At 41.3% G+C, this 18,690-nt stretch overlaps 1 protein-coding gene across 1 annotated transcript in view; it reads right to left on the bottom strand.

Annotated features, from left to right (window-relative positions):
* The window catches only part of LOC134736324 (uncharacterized), a 46,979-nt gene extending 30,039 nt beyond the window's left edge, over positions 1–16,940 (bottom strand). Inside the window, 3 exon segments of the mRNA XM_063637102.1 lie at positions 1,195–1,206; positions 16,594–16,778; positions 16,897–16,940. Of these exon segments, the coding sequence (XP_063493172.1) occupies positions 1,195–1,206; positions 16,594–16,778; positions 16,897–16,940 (241 nt within the window).
* Between the last annotated feature and the right edge of the window lie 1,750 nt (positions 16,941–18,690).

The following is an 18,690-nucleotide window of genomic DNA, read 5'->3' as shown; positions in this document are numbered from 1 at the left end:
ATGCTGCTAAATACCACATTCAACAACAAGGAGACTGACTCCAAGGAGATCCCCATGGCCAAGAAGGTGATTGCCAAGGAGCTCTATGAGACCTGCCAGGAGGTGCCTGAAATGGGCATGTTTCCAAATGCCACCATCTTCCTGGACCCATGCTACAAGAGGCTGCCCTTCCTGCTTGTCTTCGAGAGGCAGCAGATGGAGAACTGTGTGGTCAGGGGCCAAGGCCTCCTGGACAAGGTCAAAGACGGCAGCTACTGGCTGGCCAATGCAAGATATACCCTTTGCCGGAAAAACGTCCCATGAAGCTCATGGGGACGTCGGTGCCTCAGCCCTCCCGCATGATCAACAGCATGCTGGCTGAGATCTGCTGCCAGACCAGCGGCCTGGAGGACCAGGAGGAATGGCATGCCCAGGTGGTGGAGGAGATGAGGAACTTCAAGTCTTAGAAGGCGCTGGGACACCTGCGTTGTGCTGGAGCATCTCTTTCGCTCCATGCCCAAATGGTCAACACCAAGAGGAACCGGCTGGCCCCCAACAAGCAGGTCTTTCTGTACCTGAATGACCTTAACCAGGCAGAGGCGGAGCCCGAGGCCCAGGACAAAAAGCAGTGGGGCTTGGATAGAGAGTAGGTGTTCCCTTGGGAAACAGTGTCAGCCAAGCTTCTTTGGCATCTGGGACAGTGGCTTCCTGTAGAAAGGAAGCCTTGTCTTATGAGTCATAGCCTTGAAGTAGTCTGTTGGATGCATTGCTTGTAAATACTGTGAATACAGCTTGATTTTGAATCTTAAAGACCAACCGTGGCCTTTGAAATCTAAAGGGAAAGGCAGAAAACAGAAAGAGACGTTAGAAGAAAGACATAAAGGCTTTGGGTTGATGGGTCCTTTTTTCCTCTGGTCCATCAGGCAACTCCTGCTTGGGAATTGCCAAGGGGAAACTCCCCAAGGACAGCAGAACCTGGAGGAGGTTTTGGATCACAGATACTTGGGACACGGCACATGCGCACCATTTGCGATTTCTGATTGAAGTTCTTCCTGGGAGGGTTTAGGATAAAGCCAAGAAAATTCTGGGTGGAATCATCTGAGGGATTTTGGAGATTTCTAGATGAATGAATTTATGTTTACTTTTTTTTTTTTTTTGAGATGGAGTCTCACTCTGTAGCCCAGGCTGGAGTGCAGAGGTGTGATCTCGGCTCACTGCAAACTCCACCTCCCAGGTTGAAGTGATTCTCATGCCTCAGCCTCCTGAGTAGCTGGGATTACAGGTGCTTATCACCACACCTGGCTAATTTTTGTATTTTTAGTAGAGGTGGGGTTTCACCATGTTGGCCAGGTTGGTCTTGAACTCCTGACCTCAAGTGATCCACCTGTCTCAGCCTCCCAAATTGCTGGGATTACAGGCATGAGCCACCACACCCGGCCATGTTTACATTTTAATGGAAGCAGAGATCATCCTTCTGGGATGTTTGAAAGAAATCCTTTAGCCCAAATGTCTTTGCTGCAAAAGAGAGATCAGTTTTATGTTTGGTTAAATGTGTGAATAATGAGCAAAAAATGCAGGCACTTTTAAAACACAGGGGAAAAAAAGGCCTTGAATGTGTTGTATTCTTGGCTTGTTGCAGGCAATTAGTCTTTTTTTTCTCAAAATTCACTTTGTAGACTGGGTTCCTGAAAGACAAGTCAGGCTGGGCACAGTGGTTCATGCCTGTAATCCCACCACTTTGGGAGGCTGAGGTGGGCGGATCACCTGAGGTGAGGAATTCGAGACCAGCCTGGCTAATATGGCGAAACCCTGTCTCTACTAAAAAATACAAAAATTAGCTGGACTTGGTGGCGAGCGCTTATAATCCCAGCTACTCGGGAGGCTGAGGCAGGAGAATCACTTGAACCTGGGAGGCGGAGGTTGCAGTGAGCCAAGATCACGCCATTGTACTCTAGCCTGGATGACAAGAGTGAAAAACACTGTCTCAAAAAAAAAAAAAAAAAAAGTCTCTTTTGAGATCCTGGTTTTCTTGTGTGTCTGGTGCCTGAATGATCCAGTGTCCCAAGAATCATATTTTTTTTGGGGAGTTGGAGGTGGCTGTGTGAGAATAAGACCCCTCCTTTCAAGTGCTATTTTAAAACCTGCACACAGCAGGCTTTTTGGCATCAATAGGAGTGTTTTAGATTTGATTGCTGGAAAGAATTCTTGAATTCTCTCTTTTCAACTCAATACTATAGGGGCAAACTACCACTGATAGTTTCACTATGGGGGGTCATTATGGGTTGCTTCTAATGATGCAGGGAAATAGACAATTTCCAACATTCAGAAATACTTTTTAATCTGGAGAAAAAAATACTTCCACTGAGTGACAGCCTTGCTCCACCAGAATCAGCACATCTCTTCAATTTCCATGTGGGATGATTCTGTGCCTCCGTGAATACAAGCCAGGTTGGAGAGGTCAGTGTATAGAGAGGAATGCAGTTTAGAAATGACACATTTCAGGTATTGGCAATATTCTGCTGGAACCCCAAGATCTGATTGGATCATGAAGTTTAAGCAGGAAGCACCTGCGTTTAATGCCGGGTGACTTTCCATGGCTGCAAGCAGTGGAGAATTTTATGTCCCCAGTGGCTGTGTGTTTGTAGAAAATTGTGTGGAAGAAAGTTACTTAACCTGTGCCTTCTTTTTAAGGAAAGTGATTTCTCCACAAACTTTCAACCATCAGCTCTGAGTGTTCTCAGTAGAAGGGTTGCCAGAAGGGACATAATGGGGCACGCTTTGGGATTTGTCTCCCTTCTGCTCAGAGGCTGGAAATGCAGGGCAGCACATGCCTCCGTGGGCTCTATTTTGTAGTATTGCGAATGTTCCCTTCAAGTTTCTTAAAATCATTTGCTTTTTGTAATTTATTATGAAAATGTGTATTGCTCCAACGAGATGCCTCTGTCTCATTTTTATTTTTAAGTCATCGTTGCCCTCCTTATTGGTTATCTTTTCTTTATTTAATGTTTTAAAATTTGACTCATTTGATAAACCAGAGAAATAAATTAGCTCCTAATTTCAAAAAATAGCAAATATAATAATCCCCACCCAAGTAAAATTAATTTTTGAACTTCTGAAATAGAAATTCTGGAGAGGGAAGATGTTATTCTATCAGTGTTCTGTTGTTTTCTGTTTGCTTACAGCATCATTTGTTTTCCTTAAGTTACTATTTCTTAAGCCTGAGAACCATGGACACCTGAAACTATATCTGCAGATTCCAGTATGAGAAGTCCATTTTAAGTCATACCGTAAACTTATCAATGAATCAGAGGAGAGATTATCCTGATGACCTAGCAAGAATCAATGAGATTTTTTGCACCGTCACAGATAAGGTATTGATTTGTTACTATCTTTGTTTTGTTTGTTGTATTAATTTGTTACTATTTATTGTTGGCACGGAGGAATGGAAAAACAGAATAAAAGTTATTTTTCCTGTTGTGTTTCTGGATGTCAAGCCAGCTCTCTGTGTTCTGAATGTGTCATGTCCACTGAGATATACTGAGATTGTTTTGAAGAAAAAGAGAAAGGAAGCATTCGCTTGCCCAGAATAAGAGAGCGATGTGGGGTTGCTTTGGAAAGAGGGTTGTGGGCTCACCGTGGGAAGATACATGGATTTACAGAAACTAGAAGGGGCAAGGGGTGGTGAGTTCTCTGGAGACCAGTGCACCGGTCTGAAGGTGTTGACTGTGTGGATGCCTGGAAACTTGGCATTCTCATCTGGGACAGGTAGATACAGACATCAGCAGTGACCATATGGACAGCACACCAGATCTTCCTCAATTTTCCCAAGCTGTATAAATACTAGGAGTCTTGTACAATATTAAGAGAGAGGTAGGGGACCCAAAAGTGATCCATATTGGATTTCCTTCCAACAAGTGCTATTAACAACTAGGGAAATCAAGTTCTATGAGCAACAAATTCATACCTTACAAATGGTACACACTTGCTGAAGGGCACAGAGAGGTGTTATAATCTAACTGTAGAAAAGTTTCCTTACTAATAATTTTAAATTTATAAATCTATCCATAATTATTTCTGAACTCATACCATGCGGCTAGTATGATTAGACACTTATGAAAAATAAATTAACAACAACAATAATAATGAAAACAATAATGGAACTTTGTGGTTTGCAGAATACTTTCACAATCATCATCTCTTTTCATCTTCCAACAATTATATGAAGTGTCATTGTTCCTCGCTTATAAGTAAAAAAGATGAAGGCCAACAGGTTACTTGAGCTACTTTGCATAGTTATAAAGTGAATAAATCTATGAGTCAGATGTTGTCAACCAGGTATCTTTGAAGTCAATACTGTTAGGGTTCTCATTTTACAAAAGAGGAAACCAAGGCTCAGAAAAATGAAATACCTTTCTAGAGAGATCTCACAATCCCTTGCTCATGGCATAATTGGTATCTATGACTCTAAACTTTACCACGATGACAAACTCTGGACAGAGGGTGAAGGGAAAGACTTCCAGGAGAAAGTACAGCTTGCAGGAAGTACTGAAGTGAGAGAGAGAGAGAATATATTCTGCCTCCCCTCACCAGCTTTTTATTTTGAAATGTTTTAACTCAGAGGCAAATTATGACTCTTTCAATGAGCATCCTTCCCTTAGATTCAAAACTTCAACATTTTGTCAAATCTGAAAATAAGTTGAAAAGGTGTACAAAGATACAGTTAGATGGAATAAGTTCTAGTATTTGATAATACGGTGGGGAAGTTATAGTTAACAATAATGTATAGTTCAAAATAACTAAAAGAGAAGAATTGCAACGTTCCCAACACAAAGATAAATGTTTGAGATGATGAATATACAAATGATCTGGATTTGATCATTACACATTGTATACAGGTATGAAAATATCATATGTACCCCCAAACATGTATAGCTGTTATATATCAATAAGAATTATAAAAAAGAAAATAAGTTGCAGATCTAATTACATTTCACCTTTGAATACTTCTCCATCGTCTTTTAACAATATGGCTATTTTTGTAAAAGAAAGTTCTGAGCTGAGTTTTGAAGAAGAAAAAGAATGTATTTTAATTTAAAAAAGTAGGGACACATTATTATACTACTGCTTTAATCACTGATATATGAAACAGAGTAAGTCTGACTTTTTCAGGGTGTCGGTTAGCTTTTGGGAAATAACTATTTTACCTTAATTTTAATGTGTGTATGTTTATTTGCGAGTGTGTGTGTGTGTGTGCGTGCATATGCATAATTTGTACACACCATTGCTATTGATTTTCTTAATAGGCTTTGAAGATAATTAAGGCTGATTTTTTTAATCATGTAAGAAATCTGAGGTGCTAGAAGCTTAAAAAAAATCCCAGGTCATTCACATATTTGGCAAATACATGAGCAAGCTAGGTCTTAAGTTGTTGCAAACAACATTTCTCCAAATTTTCCCAGCTTCTGTAAATGTACAGATTGTATCCAAAAAGAATTCTACAAACCAGGAGATTTTGGCTTAGTTATGTCTCTAGATGCATACTTCTTGGTTGACTGCTTACTTTTTAAAACATTTTACTTAGCTTTCTGTTAACTCGAAACATTGTATGTATGTATGTATGTATGTATGTATTTATTTACTTATGATGGAGTCTTGCTCTGTCACCCAGGCCGGAGTGCAGTGGCACGATTTCAGCTCACTGCAACCTCTGCCTACTGGGTTCAAGCATTCTCCTGCCTCAGCCTCCCGAGTAGCTGGGATTACAGGCATCCACCACCATGCCCAGCTAATTTTTGTATTTTTAGTACAGATGGGGTTTCACCATGTTGGCCAGGCTGGTTTTGAACTCCTGACCTCAAGTGATTCGCCCACCTTGGCCTCCCAAAGTGCTGGGATTACAGGCATGAGCCACTACGCCTGGCGGGAACATTGTATTTTAAACTTCAGTCTTTGAGCTGGTGTCATAGCTCTTGCATGCAAGCACAGCATTCCCCTATAGCTGTCAATGCAATTGGTTCTTGAGGTCTTTATAGTAAACACAATACACATGCTGTGCCAGTGTGGGGTTTTAACAGCTCTGGGTAGCTCTTTGCATATAGATGTAGAAAGGTGAAAGAAAAGTGGAAACATATCTATATTTCTGGGTAAATATTTAGAGATGAACAATGAATCAACTGTTCAATGGACAGTTGGCATATGTGATAAAAATGTTTCAATAGAAATAGGATGGCTAGACACTTGCCAGAGAATCTGATGGCCTGGGTTCTCTTAAAGGCTTGTAACTGACACCTAATGTTTCTTCAATTTTGTCATTTGTCTCCAAATAAGGAAACAACCAACATAACGTTTTCTAATTGCTATAGACATGTGGAGAGGAATCTTATTTTTTTGCATAGAGTTTTTGAGGTCCTGATAAAGATATTAAGAAAGGTCTCATTCTCCTCACATTTCTTTTTCCTGAATTAGGTATAGAGAAATAGAGTATTGAATCTTTTTCTTTCATTTTTAGATAATTCGGTGAAACTTAGTCCTGGTCATGAGGGACAATGAGCTATGAGTAAAGAGAGAAAAAGAGGAGCTAAAAATACCCAGTCTTCTGGATTTCTTAGAGGCACAACTTTTCTGACTGGTTGTAAACCCTGCCAACTAACCATAGTCAAAAAAAAAAAAAAAAAAAGAGAAAGAGGGAGGAGGAAGAAGAGAGGAGGAGAGGAGAGGAGAGGGGAGGAGAGACAGAGAGAAAGAGAACACAACAAGGAGGATATTTTCTTTTATGGACCAAAGAGGATGGCCTTGTAGGTGAGTCTGAGGCCAGGCAGGGAGCAGTGATGAGCTGGATAACAGAGAGGAGCCATTGTGGAACTACCAGTCTGATCCATAGAATATATGGATGAAGAATTCAATCTAAACCTGAGGTCAAGGACTGTTCAGTGCTTTAGAGCACCACGCGTTCATGCCTGCCATGAACTAACTGTGAGATTGTTCCTATTGGATTTTTACCATTTCTTTCTTTCACAAATATACTGAGGCAAGGAATAGACCTAGGATCACAATATAGTACATGCCTAATAAGGGGAAACATTCACTTCATCCTGTGGGTTTGAGGGTGGGAAGAAAAAGATCATGGGCATTTAAAATCAAGCATAAGAAATGGCAAGGAGGAGTCTAGGGAGGTAGGAAGAGGCCTGGTAATACAAGATCTCACATGCCGTGCTCAGGAGCTCACATTGTTTTCTATAGGTAATAGGGAGCTACTCAAGGGTTTAAAGAGAGAAGTAGCAGGGTTTAGTTTTAGGTATTCAGTTGGGGGAAACATGTGGGAAAGTGGACTGGAGTCTGGTGGCTAATGCAATAGTCCAGATGAGAAATAAGGCCTGTGGCTGAGCGTGGTGGCTCACACCTGTAATCCTAGCACTTTGGGAAGCCAAGGTGGGTGGATTACTTAAGGCCAGGAGTTCAAGACCAGCCTAGCCGACATGGTGAAACCGCATCTGTACCAAAAAAAAAAATTAGCTGGACATGGTGGTGCTCCCTTGTAGTCCCAGCTATAGGGGAGGCTGAGGCAGGAGAATCACTTGATCCCAGGAGGCAGAGGTTGCAGTGAGCCAAGGTTGTGCCACTGCACTTCAGCCTGGGAAAGAGCGAGACTCTGTCTCAAAAAAAAAAAAAAAAAAAAGAAAAAAAGGAAAAAAGAAAGAAGGGCCTGAATTGGGGGAAGTGTAGTAGGTTTACAAAAGAGGAAGAGAACACTAGAAATAATTATGGGGTAAAATTACAGACCTTTATGATAAAATTATTTTAATTTTATTAATAGGGAATTACTTATATTTATAACTTCAATGAAATAGAGAAGAGGGAATTTTTTAAAATGACCCCAGCTTATCGGGTAAAGGAAGTTGTCACTTACTGAGACAAGACAGAAAGACTAGCTGTGCTCACCAGGGTAAGGAGGTGGGAGGGCAGTGGAGGGAGTGGGTGGAGATGATGTATTCAGTTTTGGACCTGTTGAATTGAATGTATTAAATAGTCACATAGAGATGTCCATCAGGAAGTTGGGGATGAGTCTAAAACTTAGAGATGAGGTCAGAATTGTAAATAAGAATTAGAAGTCATTTGCACCACGGGTGCTAGTTAAAATCATGAGTATGGATAAGATCAGCTAGGGAGATTATTTTTAGCAAGAAGCATTATATAGACTGAGGAATAAAACCTGGGATAAGATTATTCCAACTATGTTTTAAGACTGACTAGAGGATAACGAAGTCCATATAGTGACTCTGGAGAGCAGTCATTTTTCTTTTTTACTTTAAACACTTTTTTTGAGGTATAGTTTATATACAGTAAAATGCAGTCATTTTAGGTGTTGAATGCATTGAGTTGCAAGGCTTGTATAAACCTGCATAACCATGACCCAAACAAATTATAGTACGTTGCCACTGTACCCACCCTGAGTGATCTGCTGCCCTTTTCTAGCCAATCCCCCCACAAAAGGAAGCCACGTTCTGATTTGTATCACCATAGATTGATTTGGCCTGTGCTATAATTTCATACTAATGGAATATTGTTTGTCCTCCTTTGTTTCTGGCTTTTTTTGCTCAACATAAAGTTTTGAGATTCGTTTTCATTGCTCTCATGTCTTAGCAGTCTTTTATATTGCTGAATAGTAATCCTTGAATTAACACACCACAAAATGTTTTGTCATTTGAGTTTGGAAGTCTGGCATATTTTTCATTATATTTATTCCAATGTGTCTCAGGTTTTTTGATGCATATGACAATTATCTTTTTAAAAATTTTGTTTTCTAGTTGCTATTGCTACTATGCAGAAATAGGATAGATTTTAGAGGAAACAGTTTTATAAGATATAATTCATATTCCATACAATTGACTAATTTAAAATGTATAATTCAAAGGTCTTCAGTATTTTTACAGAGTTGTGCAACCATCCCCATGATTAATTCTAGAATATTTTCATTGCCTCAAAAAGTAAGTCTGGGCAGGACATGGTGGCTCACGCCTGTAATCCCAGCACTTTGGGAGGCCAAGACAGGTGGATCACTTGAGGCCAGGAGTTAGAGACCAGCCTAGCCAATGTGGTGAAACCCTATCTCTACTAAAAATACAAAAATCAGCTGGGCATGGTGGCAGGCACCCGTAATCCCAGCTACTCGGAAGGCTGAGGCAGGAGAATCACTTGAACCTGGGAGGTGGAGAGTGCAGTGAGCTGAGATCGCAGCATTGCACTCCACCCTGGGTGACAAGAGTGAAACTGCATCTCAAAAAAAAAAAAAAAGAGAGAGAAAGCCTGTACACATCATTAGCTATCACTTCCCAATCCCCTCCTTGCTTCCAGCCCTAAGAAACTGTGAATCTACTTTCTTTCTGCCTATTTTGGACATTTCATGGAAGTGGAATCATATACCAGGTAGTCTTTTGTGACTGGTTTCCTTTACTTAGCATAATGTTTCATCCATGTTGCAGTATGTGCCAGTACTTCATTACTTTTTATAGACAAATATTCTATTGTACATATACATCACACTTTGCTTATCCATTTATTAGTTGATGGACACCTTGAGTTGTGTCTATCTTTTGACTATTATGAAGAGTGTTACTATAAGCATTGGTGTACAAGATTTGGGATGGACATATGTTTTCATTTCTCATGGGAACATACCTAGGTATACATTAGGATTCTCATGGGTGTACATCTAGAAGTGCCAGGTCAAATTGCAACTCTATAAACTTTTGGAAGAACTGCTGGACTCTTTTTTCAAAGTGGCTGCAGTTTTACATTTCTGTTTTATACTTCCATTAGTAGTTTATGAAGATTCCAACTTCTCTACATCCTTAGCAACACTTGTTATTTATTTTTATTTTATTTTTTGTAGAGCGGAGTCTCACTATGTTGCCCAAGTTGTTCTCCAACTCCTGGCCTCAAGTGATCCTCCTACCTCAGCCTCCCAAAATGTTGGGATTACAGGCATGAGCCACTGCACCCAGCCAAGACTTGTTATTTATTTATTTTTGGGACAGTTAGATTTCACAGATGCCACAACTTGAATGAGATCTGCAGAGGCTTCTTGATGAGCATTTGAAAACCACTTTCACTGCTTTTGTGGCAGGAAAATAGGGTCTGGAGGCAGGGAATATAAGGCCAATTCACACTTCAGCTATGACAGGAAATATTCTCCTCATAGGGTATATGCCGAGTAAATGACTTTGTACCTTTACTTCATCCTCTCAAATTACATCGGGTGTATACCAAGTAACCAATGGAATCCTCTAGAGGGTATTAAAACTCCCCAGAATTCTGTAACAGGGCCCTTGAGCCCCTATGCTTGGGCCTGCTCCCACACTGTGCAGTGTGCTTACTTTCTTTCTTTTTTTTTTTTTTTTTGAGATAGAGTCTTGCTCTGTCACCCAGGCTGGAGTGCAATGGCGTGATCTCGGCTCATTGCAACCTCCGCCTCCCAGGTTCAAGCGATTCTCCTGCCTCAACCTCCTGGGTAGCTGGGATTACAGGTGTGTGCTACCATGCTTGGCTAATTTTTGTACTTTTTAGTAGAGACAGGGTTTCACCATGGTGGTCAGGCTGGTCTTGAACTCCTGACCTTGTGATCCACCAGCCTCAGCCTCCCAAAGTGCTGGTATTACAGGCGTGAGCCACCGTGTCCAGCCTGTACTTCCATTTTCAATAAATCTCTTTGCTCCTTCCTTGCTTTGTGCGTTTAGTCCAGTTCTTTGTTCAAGACTCCAAGAACCTGGACACTCTCCACTGGTAACACTTGGAAGTGAATTCATTGATGGAAGCGTTTTCAACTTCAAAATTCCACGTTTTGTCGTGAACTTTAGATGGATAACCTGTTTCCTTAATGCTTCAGGTTGTGGTCATGAGTGTTTGTTTCACCTTTCCTGACCTTTGGTGGTGAGTTCCCTGAACGTGGCTCCCTCAGCACTTCTACTCTTCAGGTAAGTCCTAATTCTTATATTAAACCCTTTATTTCTGGCATTCTTGGAGTGGATTTGCTTTCTTAACCAAATAGACAGAAAAGGATTCAGTTCCCAGAGCAGATGATTTGATACTTGTTGTTCAGCTGAGAGAGCCTAAATACCAACAAGAAAGATGGAGGTATTAGAAATAAGAATGGGAGGGGCATTGAGGTCCTGGAGAAGACAATACAGGTAAAGTCAAGAGGATCATTGAAGGGATTATCCTTGAGCAGGAGGAGGGAAGGAAATAACCTTCAGATGAGAAAGAAGCTCAGAATGGATGTTGTGTTACGTTGGCTCCTTTGGGGAGCAGACATCAGGGTGCAATTAAATGTGCAAGATATTCATTAGGGAAAATGCTCATTAGAGAAAATAGGACAGAAGGGAGAGGAGACTGGGAGAACTTTGATTTGGGTATGACTCCTGTGAAGGAGAGATGGGGAAAGAGAGGTTGAGTAGAAGGTGTCTTCGAAGCAGTACAGTTCTGAGAAAGTTTTGACAAGGGAAGTCCTCCAGTCAAAGTCAGAGCAATCCTGCTTTCTTATCTCTGCCATTTCCATCATGGGCTGCCATGTGGGAATCATGGCCACACCTCAAACTCTGTGGTAGATTTGGAGTACAGCAGTTGGGACCATCAGCCAGTTATGCTCCCTGCAGTCAGGAAGCCAAGAGGCACATTTTCATGTTCACTACAGGTGGAAATATCGATGTTGGTGTAAGTTTTGAAGTGAGGAACAAGAGGTTGAGGTGGTGTATGCCTCAGTTTTTTCATTTATGAAATGAGGTAACTGGAATAATAATCTGAAAAGTTTCTTACACTTCTAAATCCTAGTATTTTCAAGTAAGTATTTTTTTCTTTTTTTTGAGGCAGAGTTTCGCTCTTTTTGCCCAGGCTGGAGTTCAATGGTATGATCTCAGCTCACTGCAACCTCCGCCTCCCGGGTTCAAGTGATTCTCCTTCCTCAATCTCCCAGGTAGGTGGGATTACAGGCACCTGCCACCATGCCCAGCTAATTTTTTGTATTTTTAGTAGAGACAGGGTTTCACCATGTTGGCCAGGATGGTCTCGAGCTCTTGACCTCGTGATCCGCTCACCTTAGCCTCCCAAAGTGCTGGGATTACAGGCGTGAGCCACCATGCCTGGCCTAGTCTTTTTTGTTTTGCTTTTTTTTTTTAAATAAAAAAAGCCAAAGTAATTAATCTATGGTTTAAATGATATCAAATACATAGACAAGCCTGTAATGTTACTATAATGTTACTAACAATAATGATGGTGATAATAATGATGTCTAACTTGTCCTGGGTGCTTTCTAAGCAGTTTTTATGAAGTTACCCAATCTAGACCCCACTCTTTTTACACATAATTTTGCTTTCTGGGGCAATTTCTTTTAGCCATTTCTATTTTGAGTTCTCCTAAGGGTGACTTCCATATCCCTAAAATAATATGTTTAGATGGCTATTTCTTGGTTTATCAAATTTATCTCTTATTTTATGATAGGTGATCACTTTTGAAAGCTACTTTGATGGTTCCGAGCATTAGGTGCTATAAAAAGGCAGCTTACACTGAAGGAATACGGATCAAAAGGATTTGGTGTGTGCAAATAAGAAATATGTAATAGATTTAGGGCTACAGATGAATACATATCAAATACATCTAAAACAGTCACATCTAGAAATAGCCAGATACAATTAACTAATCCTATTAGGTAAGATGCACCAAAGTGTAGATTTTCCTTATTGCCATGAGGAAATAAAAGATTGCACAGAGCTGTCATTCCAAACCTTATACATGATATACTATAAAGGGTCTGGGATTAATTAAATACAGGATTGATGTGTGCCATGTGTCACGAAGGGCACACGTTGAGCATTTGTAAAATAATGAATGTTTCTTTATAAATTAGTTTTAACTATATGTTCATATTTAACCTAATTACTGAGTAATACATATGAAAGTGTTCATTCCTTTTTTGAATTATAAATATTAAGACTTACTCATGATGTAGTTTGTGTACTATATGGAACTATTTTGTTTTTTCTTTCTAATAAAGGTAAAGGATTCATTAAAAAACAAAAAACATCAAAGAAAATGTGAAATAATTATATAAAATTTTAAATTATTTATATTTAACCTTCTCTCACACAATATAAAATGGTATAAATAATTTTCCTCCACTGGAAGTACAGCTTCTAAAAGAGAGGAGGAAAACCTTTCTATATATTTCTAGCCAAATTGCTGGCAATTGAGGCACTACTTTGCTCATTTAATTTTTAAATTTTTTTTAGTTTTGTTCTTTTTTAAGTTTATTAAGAAAGTAAAGGAATAAAGGAATGGCTATTCCATTGGCAGAGCAGCGTGGTCATTTTAAAACTGTCATTTAAACTGATTTATGCAGGGAACATTTTGAACAATTATGCTGGCTGTTTAAACTAAGCTCTGTCAACACTGAACTGCATTATTTCAATAGTTTATTTTCTCTCTGTGTGACTTTCTTCGTGCAGCTAGCCAAGATGGGGGGGATAAGATGGGTCCAACATTTACATTGAAATTATTCCAATTAGGACTCTGGCAGCAGAACTACAATCTCTCCAGCCGTGGGTTAAGTGTTTTAGAGATATTTGCATGTGGTCTAGGCATGCACATGGAACGCCTTTGGCAATGGGTAGAGGCCATCCAAAGCATGATAAATTAGCCCGTGATCTTTATTCACTCTGGGTTCACGGACTAAAAATACTTTTGTCAGCTAGAGGACTTTACCATGTTCACTGGAGAACTGATGATATCAAAGTTTGATCATGCCCTTTTCCATTTATGCCAATGCCATGCTGTTATCCATATTGATGTAAAGGAATCTGGATTGTTAAGAATAGCAAAAAAAAGTCTTAGATTCTGACTTCTGGTGAATACACTTACTACTCTTTGTAGTGGCTTAGAGCTCCTGATATTAGGTGCACACAAGTGAATTTTATTTGATCTCGTGTATAATAATGGTACATTATGAAGACCTTGTCAACAATAGATCCTGCCACTGGAAAAACTCCTGAATAGGTAACATAACTGTAGGCAAATTACAACGTTTGTTAACAGTTCATTGTTTTTTTCTTGTTCCAAGTTGGTGTTTTTCAAAAAATTTTCTTAAGGCTAATAAAGGAGAGTATATTTCAGACTTAACACTATTCAGTATGATAGCCACTAGCCACATGTAACTGTTAAGCATTGAAATGTAGCTAGTTTGGATTGAGATGTTCCTTAAGTGTAAAATACACCCTGGATTTCAATTTAAACGTGTAATATGTTTTATTTTTTATTGATTACATGCCAAATTGGTAACATTTTAGATATATTAAATATTATACACGAGTTAATTTTTTTTTTTGTTTTTTAGGCAAGGTTTCACCTGTTGCCCAGGCTGGAGGGCAATGGTGTAATCACAGCTCACTGTAGCCTCCACCTCCTAGGTCCAGGTGATTCTCCCACTTCAGCCTCCTGGGTAACTGGGACTACAGGCACACATCACCACACCTGGCTAATTTTTTGTATTTTTTTTTTTTTTTTTTTTACAGACAGTGTTTCATAATGTTGCCCAGGCTGGTCTCAAACTCCTGGGTTCAAGCAACCCATCTGCCTCGGCTTACAAATTAATTTTAACCCTTTTTGACTTTAACTTTAGGCTGACTTTTTACTTTAACTTTAGAGATATTTAAGTGAGGGAAATGTGCTCATGAAAGAAAGAATATGTTTTTCCGTTTTTCAAGCTATTCTGTGTTTTAGATGTTGGCATTTTGTATTTAGTCTCCTCTCCTTATGCTAGAGTCACTGACGTACTATTCTGGAGTGAGGCAGGTGGAGAAAAATTTTATAACTAGACTGGGGAGGAAAAAATAGACTTCATTTAAAATCATATTTTATTGTGAGAGATAAGGAACTATATAATAGCTAATCATTTCAATAGTATTATCGCTCTGAATAGTATATTACTACACTACCAATTTCAAAGCCTTTTCTATTTAATTTCTGAGATTCTATTCCTAGAAGATTAACTTGCAGACTAGCATTCTGAAAATATGCAAGGAATTATATGAATAATTGTTCAGTTGAATAGGAGAAAGGATTATATTTACTCATGTTTATGTAATATGTAAAAGAGTCGGACCGACTCAAAGAGTCGGACCCGATCGGGCTCAAACCAAAGACACGCTGGTCGCGGTCAAGAGATTTTTATTGGAGGTATCCAGCGAAGAAGGAAGAGAAGAGAGAGAGGGCTGCTGGTGTGCTGGGTTTTATATCCCTTGGGCTTGCGTGGATTGGGTTAGGGGCGGGCCCAAGGGAAGGCGGGAGATGCTTCTTTCTGATTGGCCTTCCTTTGGCGGGTTCAGACAGTGCCCGGTCAAGGAGAGGAGAAGAACCCGGAACTGGCCCCATCTTAAGGTACAGTGCCATTTTAAGGTACCCCATGTTACCTAACATTCCTCCCTTTTTGTTTTCTTAAATGGGGGAAAATGGGTGTCGTGGTTCATCTGGCTGCTTCCTGCTGAGTGGGGGCGCTGTGGGGAGGGGGCACAGGGAGAACTGTCAGGGTTGTGCATGGGGTACAGTGTGAGTATGAGGCCAAGCAATAGGGCGCTAGACATGAAGACTTCGTTAGACGTGAAGTCCGTGAATGTTCCTTGTCCTCCAGTGCCGTGAGCCAGTTGAGGGGCAGGAATGGGTTGGCGATGAGCCAGCTGTCTGAGAGAAGGGTGTTTAAGAATTGGTAGAATCGGCTTGCTGTAGCCATCTGGGGTACTAGGGGTAGAGTTTGTTCTGCCCGAAGAGAAAAGAAGGTGGTAGTTAATTTAGGGTGCGAGGGCAGGCCCACCCCATCCCTCCCCAATCCTGGGTATCTGTTGCTGGTCGTTGGCCGTTTAAGAGGTCAGCAGGGTGTGAGACTGTCTCTGGAGTCTGCCGTGTCTTCACAAGTCGCTAGGAGTTTCTGAGGAGAAGCTGGTTAAAGGTTTGGTTAGAGATGGACTCTTTGAGGAAACGGGAAATAGTTACGGTTTGAGTTGGATATGCCCAGGCATTGCTGGGATATATGCCTCCTGTAACTGACTGGCCCCAGACCGGGTTGGCGGGGTTGTCGATATGTATGGCTCAGAAGGAGGCGTTGTTTTTAGTGGTATAATATAGGAAGGGGGTGTGTTTGTTGATGTGGAAGCCAGACGGCGAAGTGGAACATGTGGAAGAGAGGGTCCCAGCCGTTTTCTAACATAGTGAGCCTGGAAAGGGGAAGATCCACCGTGGGGCTGATGTAGTTGGTGTGTGTCCTCCTGTGAATGTTGTATGACTCTTTAACTATGAAGAGATAATAGGGCTGGGAAGAGGGCCCGCCGGCGGAGGAAAGTGTAAAGATGTGAGAGGCGGAAAGCCAGAGAAGAGGACTTAGGAGATGCATGAGAGCGGGGCGTAAGCAGTTTGGTTCTTCGTGTGGTCCGGGTTGGTAGCCGGCTTCAACCGGTTAAGCAGCGACCAGAAGAGGAGGTGGAGGGTGGTGGTATGGGGGGCGTTCATCGGCCGGATCAAATTCGGGAGCGGAAGGAGAGGTTGCTAGCTTGAGAGCAGCGATAAGGTGTTGCAGCTTGCAAGGGACGCAGAGGTTGGGTTTGTCCCGTAGAAGAAAGAAGCCATGAACGTAGGGGATCTCCGCCCATTTTCCTGTTCGCTGACAATAGTTGTAGAGATCCCGGAGAAGGTTGGGATCAAAGGACCCATAAGTGGGCCATCTGTTTTGGTTGTCTAGGGGGTAGGTGGGCCAGTTTTGAGTGCACAATTTAATGAAAAGGCATTGTCAGGGAGAGTCGGCCGGCAGGGATGCAGAGGATCCCATTATGAGAAGAGGGGGTTTACGGAAATATATGGCAAAGGGCTGGGCAGGGCATCCCCTACCAGTCGATGACCATGCTGTGAGTCAGACCCTTCAAGTCGGTCATCACCGAAACAAAAGGACTGAGGGCCTCTAGGAGGCCGAGGGCCGTGGGCCACCTGGTACCAGGATTTTCAGAGTGAGAAAGGGGAAGGGGCCCAGGCCTGGCGAGTGAGGAGGAAAAGGAGGGAACACTGCTCCCTGGAGGCCGAGTCTAAAATAGGATTTACGGCAGCCGTGTGGGCGGCTGAGGCGGGAGCCTGTCGACTGGTGTTGGACACTGGAAGGGGAGACTTACTGAGATGAGGCCGGTGTTGGGCGTAGAGGTCGGCGAACAGGAAAATGAGCGAAGACCGGCCAGGGTCTGGACTGAGCCCGAAAGGGATCGGGGTCCCACCGAGGGGGATGAGGAGTCCCTATCCGAGTCACGGCACCAATGAAAGGGTCGGACCGACTCAAAGAGTCGGACCCGATCGCACTCAAACGAAAGACACGCTGGTCACGGTCAAGAGATTTTTATTGGAGGTATTGAGCGGAGAAGGAAGAGAAGAGAGAGAGGGCTGCTGGTGTGCTGGGTTTTATATCCCTTGGGCCTACGTGGATTGGGCTAGGGGCGGGCCCAAGGGAAGGCGGGACATGCTTCTTTCTGATTGGCCCTCCTTTGGCGGGTTCAGACAGTGCCCCGTCAAGGAGGGGAGAAGAACCTGGAACTGGCCCCATCTTAAGGTACGGTGCCATTTTAAGGTACCCCATGTTACCTAACAGTATGTTCTAAGTTAAACATGCTTATCTGTAGGAGGCGATTGGTAGCTAGTGACCTTAGACAGTTTACACTTTTAGTTTTGACCAAAATCATCAAACATCTGGCATTTTTGGTAAAACTAAACAGAGTTATAATTTGCAGCAGTAATAGAACTGATGATTTATTAGCTCAGTAAAATTTTCATTTGGATTTAAAAGGGGGAGAATGTCTGAATATCATAAAAAGGACATTTATAACCATCAAACCCCTTAAAAATCTAATGAAGAAGTGGTGTTTCTGGCACAAACATGACTTGTAAACAATTCAAAATATGTAGTTGAAATGTCAAGACCAGTTATGGAAAAGAAAGGCTTTGACAGAGGAATTGTTTTTGGATAATTTCTTGCTTATATAGTAAATTAATTTTGAATTCAATATTACAAAATAATAAAACTGTTTACTCCAAATAACTTACTTTAAACCTTGTCATCAATTTACTTTATGCAGAGAATAACACCATGAAATGCCATTTCTATTAGATTTTTTATTCATTTCTTCATTCAGTAAGTATCTACCACAAAATATCACATGTACCCCATAAATATGTGCAACTGTTATGTATCAATAAAAAAATAAATATTTACCTATTATGTGCCCATAACTTAATACTGTTCTGTGTTAAAAATTCAGAACAGCAGAAGACATGTTTCCCGATGTCACATTGCTGTGAATCTGGTGGAGGAAATAGTAGTATAAGCCGAGAAGTCAAATCCAATTAGGGAACGGGTGAAAGAGGGAGCTGAGCCAAGCATAGTGGGCACAGAGGAGAGCAAGTTACCTGCCTGGTGAGCAGGAGGGAGGGGCTTCGAAGAAGGGAAGCCATTTGAAGCAGGTCTGGAAGGATGAGTAGGAGCTGGTCATTCTTGCCAGGAGAGGAGTATAGTCAAAGCAAGGAGACATGAAAGAACTTAGTGTTGTGGGGAAAAGAGGGGTGAGAGAGTGGTCGGTTTAGACCTTGTATGCCACAGATGAATTTATGAGCTATCAACAATTTTATAAAAGACAGAAAACTTCA

The sequence above is a fragment of the Symphalangus syndactylus genome, chromosome 4 (genome assembly GCF_028878055.3).
Source record: "Symphalangus syndactylus isolate Jambi chromosome 4, NHGRI_mSymSyn1-v2.1_pri, whole genome shotgun sequence".
Taxonomy (NCBI): domain Eukaryota; kingdom Metazoa; phylum Chordata; class Mammalia; order Primates; family Hylobatidae; genus Symphalangus; species Symphalangus syndactylus.
This window is presented reverse-complemented; position numbering and strand designations above follow the sequence as displayed.